The sequence below is a fragment of the Onychostoma macrolepis genome, chromosome 18 (genome assembly GCF_012432095.1).
Source record: "Onychostoma macrolepis isolate SWU-2019 chromosome 18, ASM1243209v1, whole genome shotgun sequence".
Lineage (NCBI taxonomy): Eukaryota > Metazoa > Chordata > Actinopteri > Cypriniformes > Cyprinidae > Onychostoma > Onychostoma macrolepis.
The window spans coordinates 18,133,873-18,161,616 of NC_081172.1; the positions used below are offsets into that span (position 1 = coordinate 18,133,873).

Below are 27,744 nucleotides of genomic sequence, written 5' to 3' on the forward strand. Positions count from 1 at the left end.
AGCCTTAATACTGAAAATTACTTATCACAACATAAGGTCAAAGATGTGTACAGTTCAGGCTGAGAAACAAAAGGAAAGATTGAGGGTTGGAATAGGGGTTGGGTACTTTGTTATCAGGCATATCGGCAGAGACTTCGAGGGACCTGTTGTTTCCTAAACTGGCCGGCTCCAGAGTGGGAAGGGTGTTCCCTTGCTGCCTCCTTTCTCTTTCTGGTACTCTGGGATTCATTAAGCATGGAGCTTAGGAACCCAGAGTCCTCTGGAGAGAAAGGGCAAGAGAGGGAATCGTGTGGGTTAAGAGAGCAAGAGAGATTTTTCATTCTGAGTACATGCTTAAAGATTAATCACATATAACTCCAGGGTTGGTTGATAGGAGTGAACCATTCTGTAACAAGTAAATCCCTGCCGTCAAATGTTAGCATTTTAGCAGTGTCTGACTTAAATCCCTTTCACTCTCTGAATGTCATGAGATGCCTTCTTTGTTGTATCATCAACTAGATGTATCTAGACACTCAAAGGATAAGCCTCTATTCCTGTCATCATGTTTTCATTTTCACGTTGGCACCACCCATGCAACAATGTCATGTGAATTGTTAGATAACCACAGGGTATGATTAAAAAGGTCAGAGGCAAATGGGGTCAAAGATGAACAGTAACTGTAACGTCGCATTTCTACACTTTACCTGAACTCAATGCAACTCCAGCTATATAAACAAACACCAACTTAACATCAGCCACATTCTCTTTAAATTGTTTTATTTTACTTGTTACATTGACTAACATAAATAAACAATTTATTTATGAACAAAAGGCACACAGTTCAATTATAAACAAGGAGAACATATTTACAACTTAGAACAAATAGCAAGTATGGAACGCGAATGGCAGCAATGGAAACGGTGAGTTTTTGGGAAAAAAATAATAAGAATGTGAAGCTGCAGCAACAGCCTCGAGTCCGAGTGGCAAGCCATTGATGTGCCTCTTACTAATGTGGGTTCCAATGTATGGTCATCCATAGAAGCCACAGCAGAGACACTCATCCACACACATGATTCACACACTAAACTGTCCAGCACAGAGGAGGGACGCCACACACACATACACACAATCCCCATTTGTATTCACAGGGGCATGAGAAGACGGGCACTGAAAGGTCACACAGAAACCCTCACACATGATTGAGGGTGGGAACCATATTCGAACATATCCCATATGGTCCATGAGTCCCTTTCGGATTGCTGGCGCACAACTACTCCTGTCTTTTTTCAAACTGGCCGAATGTGCGCACAGGTCTCTTGTGCAGGAATCCAGATGTGCAGTGATCTTCAAATAGCCACTGTATTGCCCACCTCTTCATACTGAATGATGAAGTAAGGATAACTCTGATCATCGCTGAAGATAACAAAGATCTGTGGGTCCATCCAGTTGTCCACGCAGGAGTCAAATAAGTCGCTGCAGGCCTCTCTTGGATTCAGGGGAGGTGGTCGGCGCATGGAAGGGTTGCCCACTGTGAACTTGCCCGTCAAGACTTTGGCCAGAAACATGTAATGCACACCGCGGGGCGAGCGCTTGGAGAAGTTGTGAGAATAGACAGCCTTGCGTGCAAAGTAGCTGCCTTGGCCAAACATGGTGGCGTGCTTGCCGCACACACGTGGGTCGAAGTTGTGCTTACAGATGCCCTCCACCACATCCTGGGATGTGCCATGGAACAGGTGGCGTTCGTTCAGCATGCAATCCATCTCTGACATGTGCCGTGACATGTATTCTTTCTTCCTGTAAAGAGAAGGAGAAACATACCTTTTAATTAACACGGTTAAAAGCCGAAACAAAAAAACGGGAGTTAGCATCAGACAAAAGTAAAGACAGAACAGACTGCATGAGACAACCAGGATTCAAACCAGCTGGCCAGTAACTCTGTTAGGAACTGCAACACAATGCATGGTTTTCATCGTATTATAAGAACAATAATTGTATGCAAGGAGATGGACAATTCAAATTAAAAACATACAAACCATCAACTAAAGAAAACATCTGTCACAACCTTCCAAAGAATAAAATGTAGCATTTATCTAGTCTATTACAATTCTAGTTGATACTGATAAGCTGATAGTTATCTTCATGTTCTGGCCAATAATGAATAAATTGCAGATATTAAAATTAGATTATATCTTGTCTAAAGAAATTAAAAATGATACACTAAAATAGTTTACACTGGTTACCTCACATCTAATAAATCTTCTCAATTGGCAGTTCATTTTGAACCCTGATGCCAACAATTACTGTACACAAACTTCTAGGACTAAAATAAAACAAACTTTATTGTGTCAGAGCACGCCAGCTGTCCTTTCACAAAAACAAGACAACAAGCCAAACTCTGGAGCGCTCAGCCTGTCATCTGGTCAAATGGAAACAGAGAAGTGAGAGGGTACAGAGAGGGTGAGTGAACAGATGAGCGCCAGGGACCTGAGTGAACCCAGTCAGCAACAGGGCTCCATTAGCCTTGAGTCTGTGCCTCTATTGTTGTGGGCATAGGGGACGCAAGGTCAGCCTGGCTGAGAGAAACTCTCTGATCAGTGGAGTACTCCGTGTGACACCGCCTGGCCCTAAATGACCTCAAGTGACCCTACAGCCACTGACAAGGCCCAGTTGTCACAATCATCGACTGACACGCTCACGCGCACATTGCCGAAAAGCAGTGACTCCATATGCATCAGTAAAGTCATCACTTGTGTTGTTTCAGCTTCTCCTTTCATCTCCTTTAAGCTCTTTTACACCAAGCTACTCTGCCATCAGTCTGTTTTGTTCTTTCTTTTACTGATGCAAACAAATCCTCTTTCATGCTTACCCAGTGACATTCTCTCTCTCTCTCGCTCGTTGGCCAACACCCTGGAAACACTCAGAACTATTGTACAAAAGATCTTCACCTGCACAAGCATATGAACACACCAACCTTTATTCCTTCAGCTCTCTTTCCCAGGCTACTACAATAAGTGCTTGCAAGGGGATGAACTAATCGCTGGATTTGCCAAATGTTGTGAGGTTCACTGCATTGAATCTTTGAATGATATTAAAGAGTTTTGTTTGAGACACGTAGTAGCATGTAAATAAGATATCCACACCTCTAGATTCAGTTGGCCTCTCAGGGATTTCAGATTTCATTCACCTCAATAAGTCAAGCAAAACAAGCAAACTATATTTTATTTTATTCTATAGTAGTTACTGCCACTAATACCAGTAAAATATCACAGTTCTCTGTAGCAATTTCGTTACCAAAGCAAAAACTATTGGAATTATTTAACTGGTCGAAAACACAAAAACTAAAAGGCTGTTATAGTTTTGTTGTTGTTTTTTTAGTAATGACTTTTGGCAACACTATTCTATTCATGCCTATTTTTAACAGAAAGAACCAAAAATTTTTCATCACTCTAATAGACGCTAGAAAAAAAAGATTTGCTATGAACTTTCTAGAAAATATTAATAATTTGGGTAACACTTTAGAATACTGTTCCGTCGTTAATGAATAACTACATAGGAACAAATGACTAATGCACTATTAACATTGTAGTAACTACTATTAACTAACAAGAAACTCTGATTAACGATTTATTAAGTAATAGCGCTAAGTTGAAACTGGTAGTTCACTATTAACTAACCAATATCTACTATTTTTTTTCATATATCCTGAGAACTCCTAAGAACTACTTTATACAGGTTCATAATTAATGTGAATTATGCATAATGAATAATTATTTCTAAAATGAAGATCATGGTAACCCACTAGTAACGACTCAAGAATTACCAAATCCTTCTAAATGAACTACTAATTACTTGGATCAGTATTCTAAAGTGAAAATCATCATAACTTCCTAATATTGACTGATGACATTGTGAGCTTTTGATATATACGTAAGGTTTTGGATAGTAATGACTCAAGTGTTACTACATCCTTCTGAAGAAACTACTAATTATTTGGATCAGTATTCTAAAGTGAAGATCATGGTAACCCACTAGTAATGATTTAAGTCTTACCAAATCTAGCAAAATCAATTACTAACCAAAACCTTACAAAAACCTCAAAAGTTTACAATGACTTCAGTAATTACTAGGGAGTTATCACAATCTTCACTTTAGAATACTGATCCAAATAATGACTAATTCCTTTAGAAGGATGTAGTAACACCTGAATAATTACTATTCAATACTTTACAAAAACCTCAAAAGCTTACAATGATTTCAGTCATTACTAGGGAGTTATCATGATCTTCACTTTAGAATACTGATCTAAATAATTAGTAATTCCTTCTGAAGAATTTGGTAATACTTGGGTCATTACTAGTGGGTTACCATGACCTTTACTTTAGAATGAATTATACATTATTCATATTAATTATCAACCTGTATACAGTAGTTCTTAGTAGTTCTTAGGGAGGTATGGAAAAAATAATAGTTACTGATTAGCTAATGGTGAACTACCACATTCGACTAAGCACTATAACTTACTAATTCATTAATCAGAGTTGCTTGTTAGTTACTAGAGTGCTAATAGTGCATTACTCATGTGTTCTTGTGTAGTTATTCATTAATGATGGAACAGTATTCTAAAGTGTTACCATAATTTGATTTGGCTTCATCACAATGACTAGGCTATATTAAAGCTATTACTTATTTTTTAGAAACAACATGTTGTCTATATTATCATGATTTCTCACACAGTATAAATGGGTCAGTCTTTACACATTTCAATATGTAGCTGCCTTCATATATTAAGAAAGGGGGTTCTTTGTATTTAAGGGTCCTTGGCATAAAAAAGATTATGATAGACTACCAAAATTAAATACCTAAACTGTCACCACATTATACTCTCTACTGTGTGTTCGTAAACAACAATTGCTCCAGCAATGGCATTACTAGACACATGGAAATATGCTTAGCTAATCGGTCGCATGCTTAAGATAGCAGTGAAGAGACACGCACGCACAAACACACCTCATGAATCAGCAGCAATAACTCTTTCTTACTGACTCATCCATTTTCTGTAACCTATCATCCGTGGATGAGGGGTACGAAATGTCTTTTTAAAATACACCAAGGCCCCAACACTAGCACCCTTTCCTCTCTCACGCACTTCCTCTGTACATGTTCCACATTTCACACACTGAGAAGTTCACCTCACAGACCTACCACAAAAAAACATCTGTTTCCGACCAACAAAACTTAGTAAGAACCGTTAACGTGGTTGAGACCTAGCAGCTTTAAAGCAAACATCAAAGCCTCAGAGTCGTGTTCGGGGGTGCGGCTAAATAATCACTTTACAGACGTTTATGAAACACAGATCTGTCCTGATAACCTTTTATTGTCTCTCTTCAACCAGTTCGTAATGTCAGTATTTACTAAACACTGCTTTGGCCCCAGATAAATAGTCTAAACAACTTTGAATAGCACAAAGGATCTAGACATTGTTTGAGAATCTCCTACCACACCTTTTGTACTTCTCCCAGAGGAAGGGGTTTTGGACACGGAGGATCTTCAGGATGCGGAACTTGGTCTCAGAGACGGTTTTGTGGAAGAGGCTGTAGACGGTCCGGTAGCTGCGGTCATCCCGGGAGACGGGCACCTGTAGGAAGTCCTGACTGGTGTTCATGGGTAACCAAGTCTCAGGGTACACTTTGGAAGGACCGCTCGACGTTGGAGAGAGAGGCTGGTTTCCAGAACTTTCCAGGGAGGAGAGAAATGCTGAGGAAAGGCCACCAAGAGTCCTAAAGAAGAGAGGAAAACATGTCATTATTAGTCATTTATCAGACACTTCTATCCAAATGAAGACAACAGAAGCAATCAAAACCAACAAACGAGCAATAATATGTAAGTGCTATGACAAGTCTCAGCTAATTTAACGCAGCAGAAATACTAAATACATAGAACTGAATAAATCATTTTAAAAACATTAATGATCATTTTTTGCCATGGTACTGAAATTGGTATTGACAATAATGAAACTTCACTAATTTCTTGTGAAATTATGGTACTTGTGAGTTATGAGTCTGGAGCTCGAGGTTAAATGGAGGTCAGGGTTCGGTCCTGTGACTAAACATCGCACTTGATTTCTAGCAGGTAAAGGTTATCCCTCAAATCAGTGTGACTACCTTATGAGAGACCTTTTAACTTTTATCTTGCACTACTGTCCTGGAACTGTAGCAATTCTTTACGATATATTTTTGAGAGACACTGAGGAAAAGCAAATGAAAAGAAACTAGGGCAATCATTCTGAATAGATAAGCAAACACATTCTGGAAAGCAACTGTTAAGGGTCTGTTTGTTAAGAGTGTCTGTGTGAGAATGAAAGGGTGATTTATGCCGCTTGCTGAGCATTAACTCAGCTGGTGCAGGCAGCGGTTCGGCCAAATTGTCAATCGCACTAATGAGTTCCACCCCTGTGCTCAGGACAATGTGTTCCTGACGCTGCAGGACCTTTTAAAAGGGGGAACCAGCATTGCAGTGGCCTCTTTCTGACAACAGGAGCAGTGACAAGTGAACAATCCTTACTTGTCTTGCAACTTGCAAGTATGAAAGTGATAAGATGAATAGCATGTCTAATTTAAACATTAGTAGTAGAAAAAGTGTTGGCGACTTAAATTTATTTTCCTAAATCAGTTCAAACTGCCTGTTTCGGTAAATCAGTTTAAATTGACTGAAATTCAACCTTCAAAAATGTTTATACATACTATTGTCAAAAGGCTAAAATAATATATCGTCCAGTCCTGATTTTGTTCCATTAATGCTGGGGGGTGACAGCTACAGCTAGACACTATTGAGAAAAAAATAAAATACATAAAAAGGGTGGAAAAGATTCAAAACTCATGTTCGCCTTAATTTACATGTAGCTATAAGGGAACATACAGAAAAATATCCACATGTCTCTGACCCTTCACAGGCCTGAGTGACTTAGTAGATGTAAGAGATGAAAGAATTTCATATGGTCACGTTAAACTCTCTACCACAGGTCTGGAACCCATTTAACCATCCTCCCTTCTCCTCTACCTTTTTCCATCTGTTGAATTCAATTTTTTTTCTTTGTCCCTGTAAATAAGCACACATCATATTTTAGTTGACAACAGATGTATTTCTCTCCTTATGAGAATTATGATATACTAGCCTAGGCTGCAGTCCATGTTCTAGCTTAAGGTGAGTAGGAATATTATGTTTCAGGAAAGTGTTTTGGAGGCACAAGCAGTACTTCAAGCAATTAAAATAAGTTACACGCTTTAAACCCCTCACTGATGGGAATATTGCAAAGTCCGATATGTTCTTGGCGAGCAGTGAACCGCTTGCGAGTTGTCTTGGGGTTTTCCGAGTGCATCCAGAGGAAACAATGCTCTTTTTAAGGAGTTTTGAGGAAGCCATTTTTGGTACAAAACTTGTTGTTATGGGATATTCAGTGTGAAATCAGTGGTGTCTAACAAACGTTTTTGGACACTTGGTGAGCGCTGAAGGTAAATAAGGATACTCACTGGAGGTAAGGCGTGAGCATGATGGAGGACCTGAATAGCGGTCGTTTTTTGATCTGCCGGCGGAAACCGAAAACGGCATTTTGCTGGAAGCCCTCACGAATGTTCAGGATGTACTGATTCTGCAGCGTGATGAAACGGACCTCCTTTAGTCCTCGGCCGCAAGCCTCCTCAATCAACCGAACCACTGGCTGTGAAACGGAGAAAGAGAGAGGAAATGAGTTCGACAGAGAAAGAGAGAACAACAGAACACTTAAATGTGCTCCGACTCCCACTCAATTTATCCGGAGCACTGGTCAGAATGTATCCATCATAGGAGATTTTCAGAGGAAATAAAAAGCTTTGTTTTCAAAGGAACACTTATGCAATGTTCTGATTTCAGGCGCTTGTGAGTAGAACAGGACGTCTTCTCCGGTGTGTGCAAGCCAGTTCGACTTGAGACCCAATACACAATGCAATCACGCGTACATTCATTGAGTCAACCACACACACACACACACAAACATACACTAACTCTGAGAACTGAAAACCTGCTATTTATGTCCGCAATCTTACAAAATCTTTCAAGAACAGGTTTAGGTTTTATTTCCATTCTAAAATCCAAAAAGCTTGAGGTCAGCATGGTCTTTTGATGTTTTGAAAAAAAAAGTCTCTCATGCTTACCAAGCCGATATTTATTTGAACAAAAACACAATAAAAAAAACTTGTTCTATTTTAATTGATTTTATGACGTATTTTATTCCTGTGATGACAAAGCTGAATTTTCAGAAGCCATTACTCCAGTTTTCAGAAATCATTCTAATATGTTGATTTGGCACTCAATAAATATTTCTTCTTACCATCAGTGTTAAAAACAGTTGTATTGTTTAGGATCCTTTGATAAATAGAAGGTTCAAAAGAACAGCATTTTCATTTAAAATAGAAATCTAATATAAAATTATAATTGTCTGAAAGGAATTATAAAAGAAAGGGAAAGAACAGACTGAGATCAGATTGATGTGTCTCACCTCTGAATATTCCCTCCAGCCAAAGTTATCTCTACAGTAGTACTTCCACACAGTCAGGCAGTTAGGGGTGGGGCTTGTGTTTGTGGGTGTGGTTGTGGTTGTGGAGCTGGAAGGCGCGGACAGACGCCTGACGAGGTCAAACTCCAGGTCACAAACTCGCATGGCACTGAAGTCCAACGTAAACACTCGACCGCTGTGCATGAAACAAAAGTAAACAGATGTAAACACAAAATCCCAAACACATGCACATGACAGTCACTTACACAGAATAAAAACAGTTCCCGACAGCTAATAATTTGTCCTTGAGCCACCACATCAATAAACGTCCTAGGCCTTTGAAGAAAAACATCTTACACCTAATTTAATTTCCACAAAATTCCTTGGGCTTATTAGAAAACTCTCCCTTGGTCTTTGTGGTCCTGAAAAACCCAATGAAGGGTGAGATTGTCCTCTAGACAGAGGGGGATGGAACGGTGACCCTCTGACTTCCCCCTGTGTTCAGACCCCGGCTTTTTAGGTCACCCTCCAGGGGTGGCGGCTTGCCTATAATGGCCTCATCGATCACACTTACTCTCCAACACAAAGAGGATTTGGGGTTAAAGGTGAAATGTCTGGGCAAAAGTGGTTCAAATAATGCCCAACCCACATGCAGAACCAAAATTCTACCGGTGGAAGAATAAGAGACCCTTTTTAACGGTCAAATCATATGAAATATTCACAAACACATATACTCAAATTACTTCTGCTCAAAGACGGTCACACACAAATAACAGACCATCCACTTTTAATGCCCATTTGGGTTCCCGAGGGGCCAAATATGAAACTGCACAAACAAATTACATGGAAATATGATATCGAGGAGTGCAAGAAGAGATAAAAAAAGCAAGAAACTTAAAAATAATCATCCTCCCACTCAAACACACCTGTAAAGGTCAAAGACCCAGACAACTGCTGAGTGTACTAGACCGAAACTGCCCGACACACTCAAAATCAACACAGCAGAAAGTTTTGAGAGCTAATCTCAGAAGGACACAGAGCTCTGACAGGATGGGTGGACTGGGACCTGAAAGAAACACTCACAAGCGAACGTGGTGGACAGACGCGAGGTAGACTAAACACTGGAAGTCCAGAGAACAGCAGAGGGGGCCTAACAGAGAGAAGATCTCAACAACCTCACAAATACACACAAAATACAATTAAATAGCAAGAGGCCACTTGTGAGCATTAACAAGCCTCCAAAACATGGCTGTAGTAGACTAAACATGAGAACATTGATCAAAAACAATCTATGTTGCAATGCACAATAGAAATAAAGCACAATAAAATGCTGCTATGATCTCAATCCTTTTTATAGATTTTATTTTAATGGTATCCAGAATAAGGACAGTTAAAAATTGTATGATATTTTGGGTTGTATCTTACCAACAAGGTAAAAATCACAATGTGCATTCGTCATGAAAATAATGTCACCATACAAAAATCTATTAGATTTATTATTTTGATTTTTGGAATATGATCAGGATTGGGCCTGTTTACACCTGGTCATTTCATGCGTTTTCGCTGATCGGATATCTATCTGATTTGTTAAAACGTTTCTATTTACACTTCGCCACATAAACGTGTAGTCGCAAAACGGATATAAATCTGATCTTCAATTCCCGCGCTATATTTAAATTTAACAAAGTTCACGTCAACGAAATCAAAAGATAAGCGCTGCATTTTATTAAATATCAGCTCATTTAAAGATCTAAGACCGCAATAGGAGAGAGCGTGGCATCAGCACTGGAAAGATAAGTTTGTCTTACTACTTTTAATAAAGATGATTGTGTGTTGACCGTCTGCGTCTTTACACAGGCTTTACTTTCAGTTTCATTCGCAGCAGTTTGCGCGTCAGCTTGCTGAAGAGATGCTCAGCTACTCGTCCGTGGCGATGCGTGTTGCATTAGCGCAGTCATATTTGACTATAATGTCATAACACGCTCTCACCCGTTTATTACTTTAACATTTTGGAAGGAGTAAAATTTGCAAATGTGGTTTCAACAACCAGATGCATTTACACTTGTCCAGTTTCGTCTGGAATGCGGCCCAGTCCACCTCCAGAAGTGGTTTGAGCGATCAGATTTATATCCATCTCGAATGCGTTTCGGAGGGCATTTACACCTGGTCTTTTCACGATCGGATAGCTATCCGATCAGACAAAATGCATGAAGTAACCAGGTGTAAACGGCCCCTAATGACAACCATCATTTTAAAAGGTTTGAGAAAAAAGCATCTGAGAGAACAAAGTGCAGCACTTAAGCTGCCAAAACTGTCATCATCGTAGTCATAGAAGAACAGATAGAATAAGCAAATGAGGGTTATTCGTCTTCCCTCACTCACGCTCACACAATGTCTGTCTATCTTTGAAATCATGCCAACAGACACCAAATCTGATCTAAAAAAAATGCATGACAAACAAAACCAGGCCCAGAATTCACATGCGCAACATGCACGTGAGAAAGAGAGAGAGAGAGAGAGAGAGAGGAAGATGCTTATCATTGCTGTGTTAACTGACCTACTGAATTGAGTCAGCCCAAAACACACGTATGCATAAACCAGCCATTCACACACACAAAATGCGGTCTCCATGAGTTTCTCTCTCACACAGTGATGTGTAAGAGGGCTTCCCAGCAGTCCTTTCCAAAATTAAACCCATTGTGTAAACAAGTTAAAGGGTTACTTCATCCAAAAATTAAGATTCTGTCATCAATTACTCAACCTCATGGTGTTCCAAAACCATATGACTTTAATTCTTTCACAGAAAGAGATTCGGAAGAATGAAAATAGAAATCTCTAATTTACAAATGAATCACTCTTTTGAGTCAGATTGTTGTTAATGAATCGATTCAGATATTTCACAACAGTGTTTTAGTTAACTAAACCTAAAACTATTTACAATTGTTTTCATACATTGAATTAAAGATAAAATATAAAAGCTGAATTACTACTATTACTAAAAAAAAAAGAAAGAAAGCTAAATGGACATGTTTAAAAAATATGTATATATAATAAAATTGCTAAAACTTAAATTAACATAAATGTATATATAAAATAAAAGCTAATTCAAAACATTAATAAATGCTACAATATGATACAAATAGTGCTAGTTTGTAATTAATACTAGTTCACAAAACTGGTTGGAACTGACTGACACAATGAGTCACAGTGGTTAAAGGTGGGGAGTTGGGGCCGAGTACCAAAACAAACTTGTAGCCAATCAGAAGTATTGACGCAGAGGAGACTCATGACGCAGAGGAGAGAGCGCTCATCAGTGCACATGACGGACATTAGCCGAGCCGAGCCGAGCCGAGCGACAACAGAAAGATAGAGATGGCGGATAAAAAACACAAGAGGAAAATGTCTGCGGAACAAAAGAAAGCTTCTTCCGGACGCAACAAAACAACTGTTGAAAATCATTTGAAATTTGTGTCAATGTGTCATAAATAGAACACGGCAGCAGTTTACTGTCGGGGATATGTCATGTCGTGTCATGTCGCGGCATCCAGTGTAGACAGCATCACTGATTATAATGAGTTCTATAGTATTTTGTCGCGCCACGTCCGGTGTAGACACGGTGTTACGATAAGGCAAGATGTAGGATCCGTGTAAACATCGGATCAGCTTTCCAGCACTGGAGAGAACTCAAGGAGTGGGAAGGTCTGCGATTGGACACCGAGGTTGCTTTGTTTCTTCTCGATAGGCGAGTTTCACAGAACTAATCGTTGCCGTACGTATGTGTGGGGCGGAGCTATCAAAATAGGGAGGAGAGCCTTTTGGGGTAGGGGCGTGTTTGTTTTGGTGATTTCAAATGTCAACATTGGCTACCAGAAATCACTTACCCCACCTTTAACAGCTCACCCGAGAGGAAGATTATCAGTGATTAATTAAATATTTGAGTGTTTTTAACAAAATAACACGATTGTGGCTTCAGAATACTTGATATATAGCACACAAGTCACATTAACTAATTTCAAGGCATTTTTATGGTGTTTATTTTTTGGTCCTTATTCACTTCAATAAAATTTTCCATTTAAAATTTCAAGGCAGCAAGCCAGGCTTGGAACAACTTGAGGCTGAGTAAATGATGACAGAAATTCAAGCCCTGAAATCATCCCAAAACCTTCAGCATCTACCAGAATGGTCCTTACTCTCTTTTTCATAGCGAAAACACACATTGTGTCCTCTCAACTGGAACACCATGGGCTTCAATCATACACACCCAGAATCACTCTAAAGCAGCATGTTCGGGACAGCCTGTCTTTTACAGACAGTTCCGGGCACAAACACACATTCTGCCCTAGCAAGCGGCTTCTGGCTCAGCCAACAAAAACCAACAGAGAGACCGGCTCCCCATGCTGGAGACCAGAACACAGCCGTTTCAGCACTTCCATCAGGTCATCGGAGCCAAGGCGCCAGATAATACCAGTCTAGAAGCCAAACTTGTTAATGTCCTTCAGAACACTAAAAAGGACACTAAATCCAGGATTACTCAAACACCCAGTTGCAGGGGGACAAAATGTAGATTGTTTGTGTAATCTCACGTCTGGAAAACATTCATTATCTCAAGGGGGGCAAGTAAACATGGGGAGAATAAAATTGACAGCTCTGGGAAAAATGGAGAAATTGAAACAAACAACTTTGTCTCGCATGCCGGTAATTGAAACACACAAAACCAGAACATCCAGACAGGGAATGTGAAAGTATAAGCCTAAAAATGTTCTTACTAAGAGGTACACCTCACTGGAGTTCTCAGTTATGTCTCATAATTAATTATTATGAGATATAATTATTAATTAATCATTAATATTAACTTTTTCCAACATATTTCTATATAGCTGTCATTTATTTTTGTTTCAGCTTTTGTAACTGAAGTACTTCAACAAACTTTTTTCAGTAATTTTCAATTACATTCTTTAAGTAATAGTTTTAGGTAACAATAACAAACTGGCTCAGATCATTTAGACCTGCAGGAATATGATGAAAAGTCTTTAATTTTGAATAGAATATGGTATGTTTGCAATTCTGAAGACAGTCTTGAGCTCTTCTGTAAGATCACTGGGGTCTAATAAAAGCAGTTAGCTCTCACTGCTGTGTAAGAGTCACAACTGAGACATTAAGGATCTCATTTTGCGATTTATGTCTCCAACATGAAGTGCAAAATATCTGATTCAGTAATGCAAATCCCTCTCTTGAATGCAAAAGACAACAACATTATCAGATTCCCTGGAATCTATGTACAAAATGTCCGCCCTGACAAATAAAAACGCTGTCCCTTGCACAACAAATCGCCAGAAATCCACAGATGCAAAACTTAAGATAGGGCTGAGCTTTAGTTTCTTAACAGAAATGAGCCACTCATGAGTTTCACAACCCAAATATCCTTCTGCAGGAATCACTCTGTTGCTAGTTTCGCTCTGGGGTGCTGCTGACTCATGCTAAGTCATCTGCGCTCAATACAGCAGCAGAGACACGCTCGACAGTGCCATCATTTCTCCTCAGGGCTCGTGACCGAGAAGACCGGTGTGGACACCGCACTTTCGTTCCACCTGCCCTTCTGCATCTAAATCAGGAGCAGACAAAGGCCATTACCAAGAACGATAGCTATCACTTCCCAGAGTGAAAACACAACAACAAAACAGATGAGAGAAAACTGGTTTGGGTAAATGAAGAGGCTCTTTATAACGACAGAAAGAAAGAGGGAGAGTTCGCAGCCCGTTTCTTTCTGTTCTTTCTCTCTGCAACACTCATTCTTTGTCCAGAACTCTCTGCTTGTACAATAAGGTACAATGAGGAAAGAACAGGGCATTCTGGGATTAAGGAGGAATGGGTGGTTGCAGAAGTGACTGCACTGGGAGGTAATAAATAAGTGTCTCAGAACGACCAGAGCTCTCTCGCTACTACATTTGTGCGTGATGTCATTTCTAAGACGCGATTATCAACCTGGAAAGCCGGCGGTGGGACGTAACATGGCTTGGGTTTCACAACACTGCACTTTAACACGAACACATGCACATTTGTATAGCGCTCAGCTCTCGTTACCCTTTTCTTTTGGATGTGCATCAAGGTATGCAACACCTAGCACGCAGTGTTTCACTGCAGCACACACACATTCGTGCCGGCTTTCCTGACAGACTAGGTTTCACTGTAGCTCACCCACACACACTTTTCATTTTCGCACAAGTGCTCGCTTCTTTTTCAAGCCTGGCACGCCGAGCTCAAGTTGGCCACCTGTGCACTGGGTAACCATGGTGACCATTATCCGTCAGGCCCTGACGGACCGAGTAATAGCATGGTGATAACAATAGAAGTCCCAGTGCCCCCTTACCCTGCCTCGCAGACAAAGTGCGGTCACCCCATACAGAGGACCCCGAGACAGCTTCAATCCTTTCGGCCTCTTTCCCTCTCTCCGCTACTAAAAATAACCTTCCGGCCATTAAATTAAGTGCAAAGACTGATTCTCTCTGTGCTCATCAGCACAACCTACTTATGAAGGCACAGGCTATTCTAGTCTACATCCGGACACACACAATTCTGAAAGCAAAGAGCTGTATGGGAGTGGACATAAAGATTTATAAGCGCAATTAGGGCTGAGTGATATGACGGTATATATCAGGGGTTCTCAAAGTCTACATTCAAAAATCCAAATCTGAATTTTCATCAATGTCAATGGTCCGGACCGGAACAACTGGTTATTACAAAACTTGTTTTGTAATAACATACATAACAAATAAACACAAATTAAAAAAAAAAATAAATAAATAAATAAAGTGTCCTTTGCATTCAAAATCAGGGCTCCAGACTGCGACCAACCATTTTTTCTGCCCGTGTGACAAAATTTTGTGAGCGGTCGCACTGGCGCGACCACCGCGTTGCCCAACTCATAAAAAGTGCTGCATAAGAGAAACATTAAAACGGCAAACGAAACAAAAGCGTGAAGAAACCACGCTACTCGTTTGAGCTCGGAACAGCTTTACCCTGGAACCAATGCTGATCTCACGACACTGTTACAGCACAGCGCTGCGAGATCCAGTGAGAAGTGTTTGAATTCGCTGCAGAATGAATAAAGATTGCTGCGAGATCTGGTGAGATGCATTCAAATTCTGCACAGAATTCTGTCATAAACAGATCAAACAGAGCTGATGTAGAAAACCAGAAGTGGTAATGATAACTATACCATGGTGTTGTGGCAGAAAGAGTCGAATGTTATTACAGTATTCATTTCAGGGTTTGTACAACCTTTTTAGAGAGAAATTCAAGCACTTTTCAATGACTTGCAAGTATTTCACAAACTATTTCCAGCACTTTAAAGCTCTAAAAATGATCCAATTTAAATGCTGTTTTTAATTGGATGACCAAAATATACTTTTTCATGTGTATGAAGTAAGAAAAGTCACAAACTGCGTAAAAAAAAACTGAATCTCTCAAAGTAAAGAACGTTCTTTTGCAAATTGCTAAAGCTGTCCGTCAGTTCAATATAATAGGCTACTATAAAAGAATAATGGTACAGTTAATGAGAGTAGAATATATAATTTTTCATATAAAAAATATATTTTGCTCATGTTTCGAATAAAAGTAAATGTTGTACACTTCCCAACTCAAGCTCAGTGCTTTACTGTCAAATGTGCATTACCAATGTAATATTATTAGTAACTGCACTTGTTAATGCAAAACAATAGTATTTTTATGATTAAATTATCTTTGTTTTTAATAACCCCACACATCACCCCCCAGCGCTACCAAATCTGCTTCTTGCGCCACCATCCGTAGAAATTACTAACGCATGTGCCACTGCTCGAAAATGTTAGTCTGGAGCCCTGAAAATACATTAATAACAAGTGCAAAAGTGTCAAAACAATTAATTTAAGTGTCAGCAATAGAGGTTGACCGATATGGGTTTTTCTCTGGCCGATGCCGATATTTAGAAATTTTCTTCTTCAAAAAGACATAAAAAAAAACTAAACAAATGATTTACAAGTTTAACACGAGTTTATCAAATCCGAAATGGAGGCAGGTCCAGTTTGAATTCCCTCTGGGTCCGGATCTGGACTGGAGTCCGGACTTTGAGAAGCACTGGTATATATCGCTAGTGCGGTATATAGTATCTATTCGTTAAACATTTTGCTATATTGTGTATTCTGCGGTTTGCAAATATATCTGCGTTACATAGTACTACTTCAGTTATACACATTTGAGTGGTAAGGAAACATGCATGAATGAGAAAAAGAACTCAATCTGCTGCTCGCACTGACTGACAGACAGCATGCAATCGCAAAAACAGATCTCTTTCTTGTTTTATTGTGCTTGAATGGTCAAATACGCACACAATTATGTTAAAATGCCTGTCGCGTGGAGTATTCACGTAAACACAGTCGGTGAAACACAGTCAGCTGGGTGAAAACCAGATGTGCATCAGTATATTGGATCCGTGTAGTTGGTCTTAAAGGGACAGCAGTCTTATTTAGCTGCTGCTGTCTGTCATTATTAAAGTTAATCACTCACTACACTTAAAAATAATTTTTAAAAATAATTAGTTTGATTGATGCAGTGAAAACTATGCACTTTATTCAAATTCTGTAATATTTTGTACTACGTTAAATAAGCCTAGCCTACTGTAGCTGAATAAATTAAAAGATATTATATAATATACAAAAATATAATATAATAAAAATAGCTATATCGAGATATATCTCGTTATCGAGAAATAACATCTCTCATACCGTGAAATAAGATTTTGGTCATATTGCCCACCTCTAAGCGCAATATGTGAATGAGCCGACAATAAGAAGGATGGAGAGAGTGTAATTAAAGCCAATAAAGGGTGTTGAGGGAAACAGAGAGAAGGAGAGGAAGAGGGGAGTGGTTGATAAGCCAGTTCCACCTCTCTTTATCTCTCTCGCTACCTGTGAGGTGGAGTCATGGGTGAATAACCTGTTCTGCTCTTCCTGTAAGCCCTGCTAAAGCGCTGCGTCACTTTGATGTCCCCCTGACCCAATCATGAGGCAGTGTTCATCGTCACGGTGACCATGACCTGTAACCGCCTGATGATTCACCAATGCTGAGATCAGCCAGTGCGCACACATACACACACACACCCTGATTTGACTCGACTCAGTGAGATGTAAAAAGATTGAGGGCGAGGTGTACTTAAAAACACAATCCAGCAACATTAAATTATCTTGAATAACCTGAAAAGTAAATTGTTATATGAAAGGCACTTTTAAAAAGCCTGTTTACTGATAAAAGATTAAGTCAAAGCATCGACTAAAGCCTGACAAACACTATGTTTAGCCAATGCAGGAGTTTAGTGGTAATGGCTGACCTTATGGAGAAAACTGATTATCAACTGCTATATGTGTTTATATAAAGTGCTTTCTGATATACTTCGTAATGCAATACCACATGAAACAGATCACAAAACTGTTTGTGTTCATGTACTTACTAAGAGTATGTTTCAAGCCTTAGTTTCACAATTTAAAACCCATATACACAACCGCATTTAAATGAAGTTTGAAATCCCCTACACTATTCCTCTGTACGCTTACAGAGTCACTCCTGTCCTGATCTAAACCAGCGATAAGCAAAGCAACATTTCGGTTTCTCTTAGCTGTAAACAAGAAACTTGGATGCCAAAAGTTTGGCTATTTTTGAATGTTGAATACTGTATATTATCATAATGATCACACTTTATTTTAAGGTCTAGTTCTCGCCATTAACAAACCATTAACTATTACATTTTCCTCAATAAACTCCTAATTTGCTGCTTATTAATAGTTAGTAAGGTAGTAGTTAAATTTAGGTATTGGGTGGGATTAGGGATGTAGAATATGGCCATGCAGAATATGTGCTTTATAAATACTAATAAACAGCCAATATGTTAATAATAGGCATGCTAATGAACATCTAGCCTAGTTAATAGTGAGAATTTGTCTCTATACTAAAGTGTTACCATCATAATATACTTTAATGATATACTTTAACATATTACTAAATAAATACTGCATTTGTATGCTCAGCATTCTCCTTCTCTCAAACATAATTTATATATTTCCACTAGAAAACAGGGTTGGGAGCAACTAAGAGTCAGAAAATGTAAACATCTGTTAATGAGTCAGAACTAAAAAGAGGGTGATGTCACTACATTAACAACCAGTTTAATTTAGTTCACTTCAAAAAGTTAATTTTAAAAATCTGTACATTTTTTGAGAGTATAGTTTACTGTACAATACAAAAGTTTGCAACTTCTGTAGTAATTAAACTCAGTGTGTACAGAATTAAAGTCATGATAAAACGGAAATGGAAAGAGGTGTTTTCTTCAGTATTTTGACATACATTCGAGTGAAACAGATTATCAAAAAAGATAAATATGTAGGGCAGAGACTCAGCTCAGACTCTCCATTTGTCGTTGATATGATGGAGGCAGATATAAATGCAAACTTACAGGCAATTGGTTGGGTTAAATTATTGGAAGAGTCCAACTTATGTTACAAGAGAGAAGCCTGTTGTTTTACCAAAAGATCAATTCAAATCAATTTAAAACAAATGAAATGCATGGGATGAAATTTTCATGCATGCATGCATTAAAATAGATACAGTGAATTTTCATTTTAAAAAGCTGCAGTCACCACTTAAATTTTCAAAAGCTTTTTGACCGTATAATTCTTATGTCTTTAATAAACAAACTCTGTGTCCAGAACTTGATTAAGAACTGAAGACAGGGGTGACAAGCATATTCAGCAGCAGTGTGTATGCAACCAAAGTGAATTCTTACTTTTGACCTTACTTTAACTTGCCCAGTTTAGGCCATTCTCTTGTTATCCAGCACTTCTGCAAATCAGAGGAACTCGAGCCCAGCTGGCAAACTAAAACACTGTACAGTTCTGCTTTTCTGAAATCTAAATCGTGGTTCTGCCGATTTCACACACACCAGGGGTATAGAAGACAAACAGCGGTAAAAGGGTCAAAGCAAGGGAGGGAGGTGGCTGAAAGAGCGAGTGGAGAAAGAGAACGCACGAAGTGTGAAGGATTAGCAGCCCTTAAAAACCTTGTGCGCCACTGAGCATGCCCAAACCCAAGGTCTGCTTCTGGACTGGCATGTTCCACATACAACCACTTCTAAAAGACACGCTCCGATGATTAGCCTTTAACCCGGCAACCCCATGCCCCCCCTGGCACACATGCTCTAAACGCCAGTAAAAAGGCACCTCTGAGCCAGCTGTGGTTTGCGGTGTCAGACGGTCGGCTGGGGAAACAAAGCAGACCAAATCCGAGAAGAAAGAGAGAGACATTTAATATTTCTACGCTCTACTGCCCTTCATTCCAAAGCAGCAAAGTACAGCACGATCTTCTTACCTACTTAATCCCATACACACAAAACAACTCACTTTTACATGCTCAGCTTCAGCAGCCCGCATGCCAGCATTATTCACGCCCAGCACGAGCGTCACAGTCTGAGAAGAATTAAACAAACACACACACACACACACACACACTCACTCACGTATGCACCTGATCACACACTACCAACCCTGAGATAAGGCAGTCACCTCTGCGGGTGGTAAACTCAGCAATGAGACACGCTCAGCAAACAGACACTTAGAAAACACACACACACAATGACACGTAGGGCAGCTGCTGAAGTCATATCAGTAACGTGCAAACACCTTTTAAGGAAACATGCTATATAGTCATATATTTACACACTCAAACAGACAAAGGCTCTGACTGTGATGTTATTAAAGGGAGAGTTCACACAAGAAATTAAAATTCTGTCATCATTTACTCACCTTCATGTCATTCCTATTCTTTATGACTTTCTTTATTCTGTGGCACACAAACAAAGTTTTTGAAGAATGGTTCGTCCGTACAATGAAAGCCAATGGAGTTCAAAACAACGTAATTTGGACTCCATTGGCTTTCATTGTAGGGACACAAAAACACAGACATTTTTAGAATGTCTTTTCAATGTTCCACAGAATAAAGACTGGTAAATGATAAAAGAACAAACCTCATTGGTTCTCACCTGTCAAGCAAGCACATTCAAGCTCCCAAATGTGACCCTGGACCACAAAACCAGTCTTAAGTCGCACGGGTATATTTGTAGCATTAGCAAAAAATACATTGTATGGGTCAAAACTATTGTATTTGTATTATACTATTTGTATTTTATGCCAAAAATCATTATGATGTTAAGTAAAGATCATGTTCCATGAAGATCTTTTGTAAATTTCCTACTGTAAATATATCAAAACTTAATTTTTGATTAGTAATATGCATTGCTAAGAACGGTAAAAGCGATTTTCTCAGTATTTTGATTTTTGTGCAGATTTTCAAATAGTTGTATCTCAGTCAAATATTGTCCTATACATCAATGGAAAGCTTATTTATTCAGCTTTCAGATGATGCATACATTTCAGTTTCGAAAAATTGACCCTTATGACTGGTTTTGTGGTCCAAGGTCACAAATATGCTCTATGTATGAAAACTGATCAGTGTTTATATGTAAATGAAAGTATAAATGAAATTGGCTCATCATATAAAGCAAAAGTGTCTCTTCAGAAGATTAAACCGCTCTTTTACAATCCCTTCATGAATTTTTGAAGCATAAAAGTATTGTAATTATTGTAAAAGTATTGTAATTGACTTTCAGTGGAAGGACAGAAAAATAAAAACACAAAAGTTTGACATGGGTGAGTAAATAACAGAATCTTCATTTTCAGGTGAACTTTCCCTTTAAATAAATAACAGCAATGGTTAAAGTTTGAACCAGGTGACTTTTGGATAATTCATAGCTTACACTGGCTTATGAGTAAGCATTTTTATCCAACACTGCACTGACTTGTCACCACACAGCAGCCAAGAAAATCTATTCAACAGATGACTGATTCCCATCACAAATATGTCCAACATTTGAGCAGTTGAGCAGCACAATCCTACCAAAAATAATCAATGCAGCTGTCTACACTATGTAGTTTTATTGCGTCACGGAAGGATGTACCTGTCACTAAACTAAAATAATCAGGTAAAGACGTTCAAGCTTCCATTACACTCATCCAAAAACAAGAGCTCTCATTTAGGAACAGGGTGATATCTACCCGGAAACTCTGCTGTAATAAAGTCTGTGACTGGCAGTTGATTATAAAGTGCAAAGGGCTTTCCATTCTTCCTCTTCAAGAGATTTAAGGGAATAAATCAACCTCAATCAACACTCTTGACTTCTCGTTTTTTGTTTCCATTCAGGGAGGACGCGCTCAAAAGAGCTGAGGGCTAAGTAAATGCTCTCGTTTCCCTCTTGCTCTTTGTAAAAGAAGAAAAAGTCTCCAAAAATTCTCAGGATGTTCTGGAGGCCACGGACTGATGGGACGTGTGCTAGTGAGCACCATGCGGGACTAGGACTGAACTGTTTGTTCAGACAATCCAGCCACTATTTGGCTCTTTCTCTTTGTCCCTCTCAGCAAGAGAGGAACACATAAACATACTTTAGCTGCAAATTCTGGCAGCTTTTGTTTATGTTAGAAAGCACATTTAAAAGAGAGAGAGAGAGAGAACGAGGGCACGATATGACCTGATTCACACTAAAGTAAAAAAACTCTGATAACTGAATGAAAAAGAGAAAAATACCTGGTAAAAAATACTGTTGCTGTGTTAAACTTATATATAACATGGTAATAACATTGTATTTTAACATGAATACTAACTATCCTTTAGAAAAAAGTCCTATAAGAGTACTACGATACAGAGATAGTATCATATGGTAATACTATCAAATATACATCAGGTACTTCCAAGAATACCATGATACAGTCAGATGACAATATACCATGATACTTTGATGTATACCATCATGGTACCGAAATTCATGTATCATGGTATTTACAGGGTACTCCAAGAATACCATGGCAGTATCACAGCACAAATATACAAAAAAACACAGTAGTTCGTTTTCGCAAAGTGCATACATATCCAAAGGTACGGTATGTTAGAACCATTTTTATAAGTGTAAGAGAGAAAGAATGCAGGAAGAACAAGTTTTATGAGTCAAACTGACGGTGAAGTGTGAAAAGTCAAGAGACCTCACCCATGTGAATAATTTCATGGCCCGTCTAAGGCGTTATCTTCTTTCTCACACACGCAGGCACACATGCACGCAAACACACATGCAAACACCTTGGTTTCAGGTCACCGTGCCCTTGGTGCACAGTGAGATTGTGTGACAAACACAATCATCTCACCCTCAGCTGCTCCCATGGAGACCAAACCTTCAGGATCAAGGGTCACGGTTCTCACACATTGCAGCACAATAACACAAAAATGAAAAGCTACTGGGGCAACAGCACATCCATTTCTTAGGATATATACAAGAATGAAGAAAGCATCTGCTCCTGGGGATTACTGCAAGCCAATGTAACCAGCCTGACCAGTGATTGTGTGACTTGGCATTCAAAAATGCAGTGGCCCTGGGGTATTGGGACACTTTGGTCACATTAATAATGATTTGCATTGCACTAAACACAATGTCAAATCGAGATCTCAGAAGCAATTTTTGGACATGTTTCACTTTGTTTGCCAACAAGAAAGTCTCAAAATACCATATCTTAATTCTAAACTGTACATCTATTTATTTACCATTTTCAGCCCTTGTCTTTTTCAGAAATGTTTTACTTCAAAAGTCCTTGACTGCTTTTTTATTTAAAATAAAAGCCAGTAAGTTTGATATGGTGTCACTGCATTCACAAAACGAGGCATTTGGACACCTTAGTCGACAAAATGTCAAACCAAGAGATTTTTGGCCCTGTTTATCTTTTGTTTGACAACCACAAAGTGTCTAAATGCCGTATTTTATTTCTGAACCATATTTCTATGGATTTATCATTTAAAACCCTTGTCTTTTCTGAAATCTTAAACTGGAAAAGCCCCCGTCTACTATTTTTCTTTAAAATGCCAATACGTTTGATATTGTGTCTTGGCATTCAAAAACAAAATGTCAAACCAGGATCTAAGAAGTGATTTGACAACCAGAAATGTCTAAATACTGTATCTTAATTCCAAACTGCTGATTTATCATTTAACACCTTTGTAATTTTATGAAATATTTCAGTTGAAAAGACCTTGCCATTTTTCTTTAAAATAATATATACTAAGTTTGATATTTTTAAGCTAAAGCAATGACAGTCTAAAGTATCCAAATTTGTTCTGGGCAACTATATATAGCATCTGTCACTCAGACCCTCTCATTTCTGCTTTGAAATGGTCTGTAACATTACACAATGTCTTCTTCAAGAAAGAAAAAAAAAGAAATCCTCCACGCAAACAAAAAAGATGGGGGTCACCAGATAAGGGTGTGGTTTACAGGCTCTGTTGGGTCTCACTTTACCCCTGAACTACCAAAGTCAGCAGGAGGTTAATGGTTGGCTTTAGCCATTAACATGAAACAGGTCACTGTGAGCCACAGTTCTGAGAGCACATGGGCTAAACGGGCCAACAGAGACAGTTACGTAGCCATTCTGTCTATTAAACCCTGTAGACAAAGACCCCCTAAATAGCTGGCTATCCTGCGGGAGAATTTCCATGACAAATCGACAATGCAATCTTCAAGAAGGAAGCAGCCAGGAGCTGTGTCATGGTGAGCATTAAAAATCACTGTCTCTTTTGCTTTGTCATGACCAAGTGCACTTCCTTTTGCAAACCACTTTTGCATACAGATCAGGCTTGGGACCCAAACAAGACTCTCACAAACAAAAGGGCCCTTTTGTTTAGACAAAAAAAAAATCCCACTGGGTCAAAGCCACCACGATTTCAGCTCAGGGATAAAAACTGTGGCAATGAAGTGTATGATTGGTATGTCTAAGGACGTTTGTGTTGGAGTGAGTGCAAATGATCAATAAAATAAAACAGGCATTCACAGAGACTTAATGTGTGCGTGCATGAAAGCAAGTGTGGGTGGGTGAGCGTGTGCATAATTATGTGTCTCTAAAGCTCATTTATTTGCGCGTTTGTGAGCAAGTCTGCGTGTGAGCCCTTCTCTGTCTGTGCGATGAGTGCGTGTGACCGCCTGAGCGCAAGCCGCAGTGAGTGGGACTGTGTGTGTGTAATGTGTGTGCGTTTGAACGAACTAAGCAGAGGCGGGTCGAGCAAGTTCACGGCTCACAGCTGTCAGTAACGCTTCCACATGTCAGGCCAGCCAACGGAAGGCTTATGGGAAAGAAACAATCTCTTAGTCACATATACCTCATCCACAACACACACACTCCTACATACAAGGCAACTTCCTGTCACGTACTACACTCTTTCACTTTAACTAGGTGTCTACTTCAGTATGCCTCACTGAAAAACAACAGCCTAAGCTGGTTTGCTGGTCCCTCTGGTGGTTTTGGCCACTTTTTAGCAGGTCTGGCTGACCCGCTAAACCAGATAAGACCAGTTGACCAAACTGGATTAGGCTGTTTTTTTTTTGTTGCTTAAGTAGGGAATCATACCAGTCCCTCCCTTGCACCAATTTTGTCTGTTTTCTCACTGAACCGCAAGCTTAGCTTCGCTGTACTTGTCCTTATTGGGTAAAGCATAAATGACTGAAGTTGCTCAAGAGGTTTCAATGGAAAGTGGTATTAACCCAAAGGCCAAAACCAGAAGCACTTACAGAAACTTAAGTCTGACATGTTCGTTGTCAGGGTTGCAATAAAGCCTTTCCAGTTGTTCTTGAGAGTCATCCGATATGCTCTGCCAGGTCTGCGAATCTGCTCTGCGGATTTGCCAGTGGTAAGGTAAAACGGTGTGATGCTGGGCACAGTCACTGCCATAGACGCAAACGCCCTGGAGGAAATCCACACAGATCGATACAGCGTCCCCTTGATGCGTGTGATACTGGAGCTGGGTCAGGAGTTCAAACACTAGATCCAAAGAGGCCTCCTCGCTTTTATCCTGAAAGATCTCGCCCTCTTTGATGGCGAGGCAATTTGCACTCTGCAAAGTCTCAGTGGTGTAGATGTCATTTAACTTCGCCCCCGAAACGTTGGAGGAGGGCGCCGCCTCGTCGCGCTCCTGGGGCTGGAAGCGGCGCTCATTAGTGTCTATTGACACCCGCTGAATATCCGTCACCTTCTGTTCCCCCGCAAGCTCGCTCGCGGCCACAACAGGGTCCGTGCTCTCCTCCTCATCCTCCTCCTTCAGGCACACCTGACTAATCCTCGACTGCTTCTCCACGGCGGCGGTGCATATATTCCGCTGAGGTCGAGCCGGGTTACGTGGAACAAACACTCCGTCCCCTGACACGAGAGCGTCTGAGTTTAATAACGTGCTCAAAATAGGGTCCTCTAAAGCACGTAAGCATTTTGTATCCAGTTTTCTCTGAGCGTGTTTCTTTTTGAAGTAGGGCTTCACTAACGGGATCTTGTCGGCGAGTCCCATCTGCTGCTCAGTGAACTCTCCGGTCCCCATGGGCAGACCTAAAGCCGGCCCAGTGGTGTCAACTGCCTCCTGCATGGTGCAAAAATGTCTCCAGGACACCTATTCACAAAAACAGAGCATATTCAGTATTATTCATGTCTACAAGTAAGGTGTGAGCTGAGGGGTGGGGGGGATGGGGTGAAAACAAAACGGATGGAGGTTCTAAAGTATGCAGTGTTTTATTTATTTATACAAATGATCACTTAGGTTATATTACACATTTGTCACGACAATGTAGTTAAAAAAAGTCGCGTTTACCGGAAGAGGTTACTATAGCAACAGTAAGCCGCTCAAGCGCTTCCTATTAAGGTACATATCTGACATCACATGATCAAAACACTAGCACTGCCATTACTTATCACTCTACTATTATAAATTTAAACGTTTAGTAAATGTTTAGTGTTTTGTTTAACACGTCTTAATGTTAGTTACCTGCGCGTGCAAGAGGTACGTGTCAAAAGGAACTTTAGGTCGTACGAGATTAGAATTACTGACAGCCTCGATGAATAACTCGCACACTGTCTACAATGTTTATACTTCTAATTCTGTCCACTCGTAATCTATACTGCGTACACCGCGTGACATTTTCTGAGCGTTCCAAACGACAAACTGAAACGACCAATTAATCGCGTTAGACGTTTATCACTAGGCTTGATAATGTGCGCTATCAGTTCACTCCTTAACGGGCATTAGTAGGTGATTAATCAATACTTGTAACTGGGCGTAAACTGAAACCTTTCTTTTCTCGAGAAGAGAGTGGCATTAGAGAAACAGAAAGTTTCTTTCAAGACCCTCCTCCCCCACCAAACTGCAAACAAAATGTTTATTATTACGATAACAACATCGTTCCTATGCATTTAACACGGAACAATCATTTCTGTCATTTTCCTCGCTTCACGTGTTTTCGACAAGCATTTCTTTAACCATAATTAAACAAAAGTGAACGAAAAGGTGAAATGAATTTACCAATTCAGGTTATAAATTGAGATTAATACAATTTACGGAATTTAGGGTAGCATTCAAAACTAAGCTTTCATTTTTAGCGTCGACTTTTCTTTTACTGCGTATAAACACCAACCACAAGCGCAATTGTGATTTAACGCATCCAAGATCATATATCATTAAAAATAATACTAATAATTAAAAAAAAACAAAAAACAAAAACAATAGTCGTCTTGATTTATCCTTTGCGAGCGAATAGCACCGTTTAATTACGCCACTCCTCGCGATATAAATCAGTCAAACGCAAGCCAAACGATCTCTTGGGAGTATTTTGATGGCTTGATCTAGATACATGGAGTTGGGAGCGTACGTGCCAGTTGCCAATAGCTGCTCGTTCTAGTTCGCACGTACTGCTTGTGTTAAAGCGATCACTGCCCACTGCGGCGCCTGACCCCCGTTCTTCTACAAACACACCAGTGAGCTACCTTACAGCCAAATCTACCGCTACATAAAGATCGGATTCATTTGAGCGATTTATTAGAGTCCGATTGCAGCTTTTTCCCGTACGCAATGCAAAAACAGCGCTCCGTTTTTTCCCCAATGGATTAGGCTCGGTTAAACGCTATAGCCTATATATTCCGGATCCTTTCCAAATGTACCTGTAAAACTTCCCGATTCCTTTGATGCTACTGTCGAAGCCAGTAGCCCGTCCCGGGGAATTCGCACTCCTCTCTCATACAGGACACAGACAAAGCGTTCATCCACAGAGCGAAGCGTTCACGTCCGTCTCCAGGAGCTTCTGAGCGGATCGCAGC

At 39.7% G+C, this 27,744-nt stretch overlaps 1 protein-coding gene across 1 annotated transcript; it reads right to left on the reverse strand.

Moving 5' to 3' along the window:
• Positions 1–739: 739 nt before the first annotated feature.
• Positions 740–27,744, reverse strand: tiparp (TCDD-inducible poly(ADP-ribose) polymerase). Its single transcript, XM_058751642.1, has 6 exons — positions 27,589–27,744; positions 25,182–26,047; positions 8,510–8,702; positions 7,506–7,693; positions 5,481–5,756; positions 740–1,773 (listed from the first exon to the last, which is right to left on the reverse strand). Exons 2-6 carry the CDS (start codon positions 26,021–26,023, stop codon positions 1,326–1,328), a joined length of 1,947 nt encoding a protein of 648 aa, XP_058607625.1. The 5' UTR covers positions 26,024–26,047; positions 27,589–27,744; the 3' UTR covers positions 740–1,325.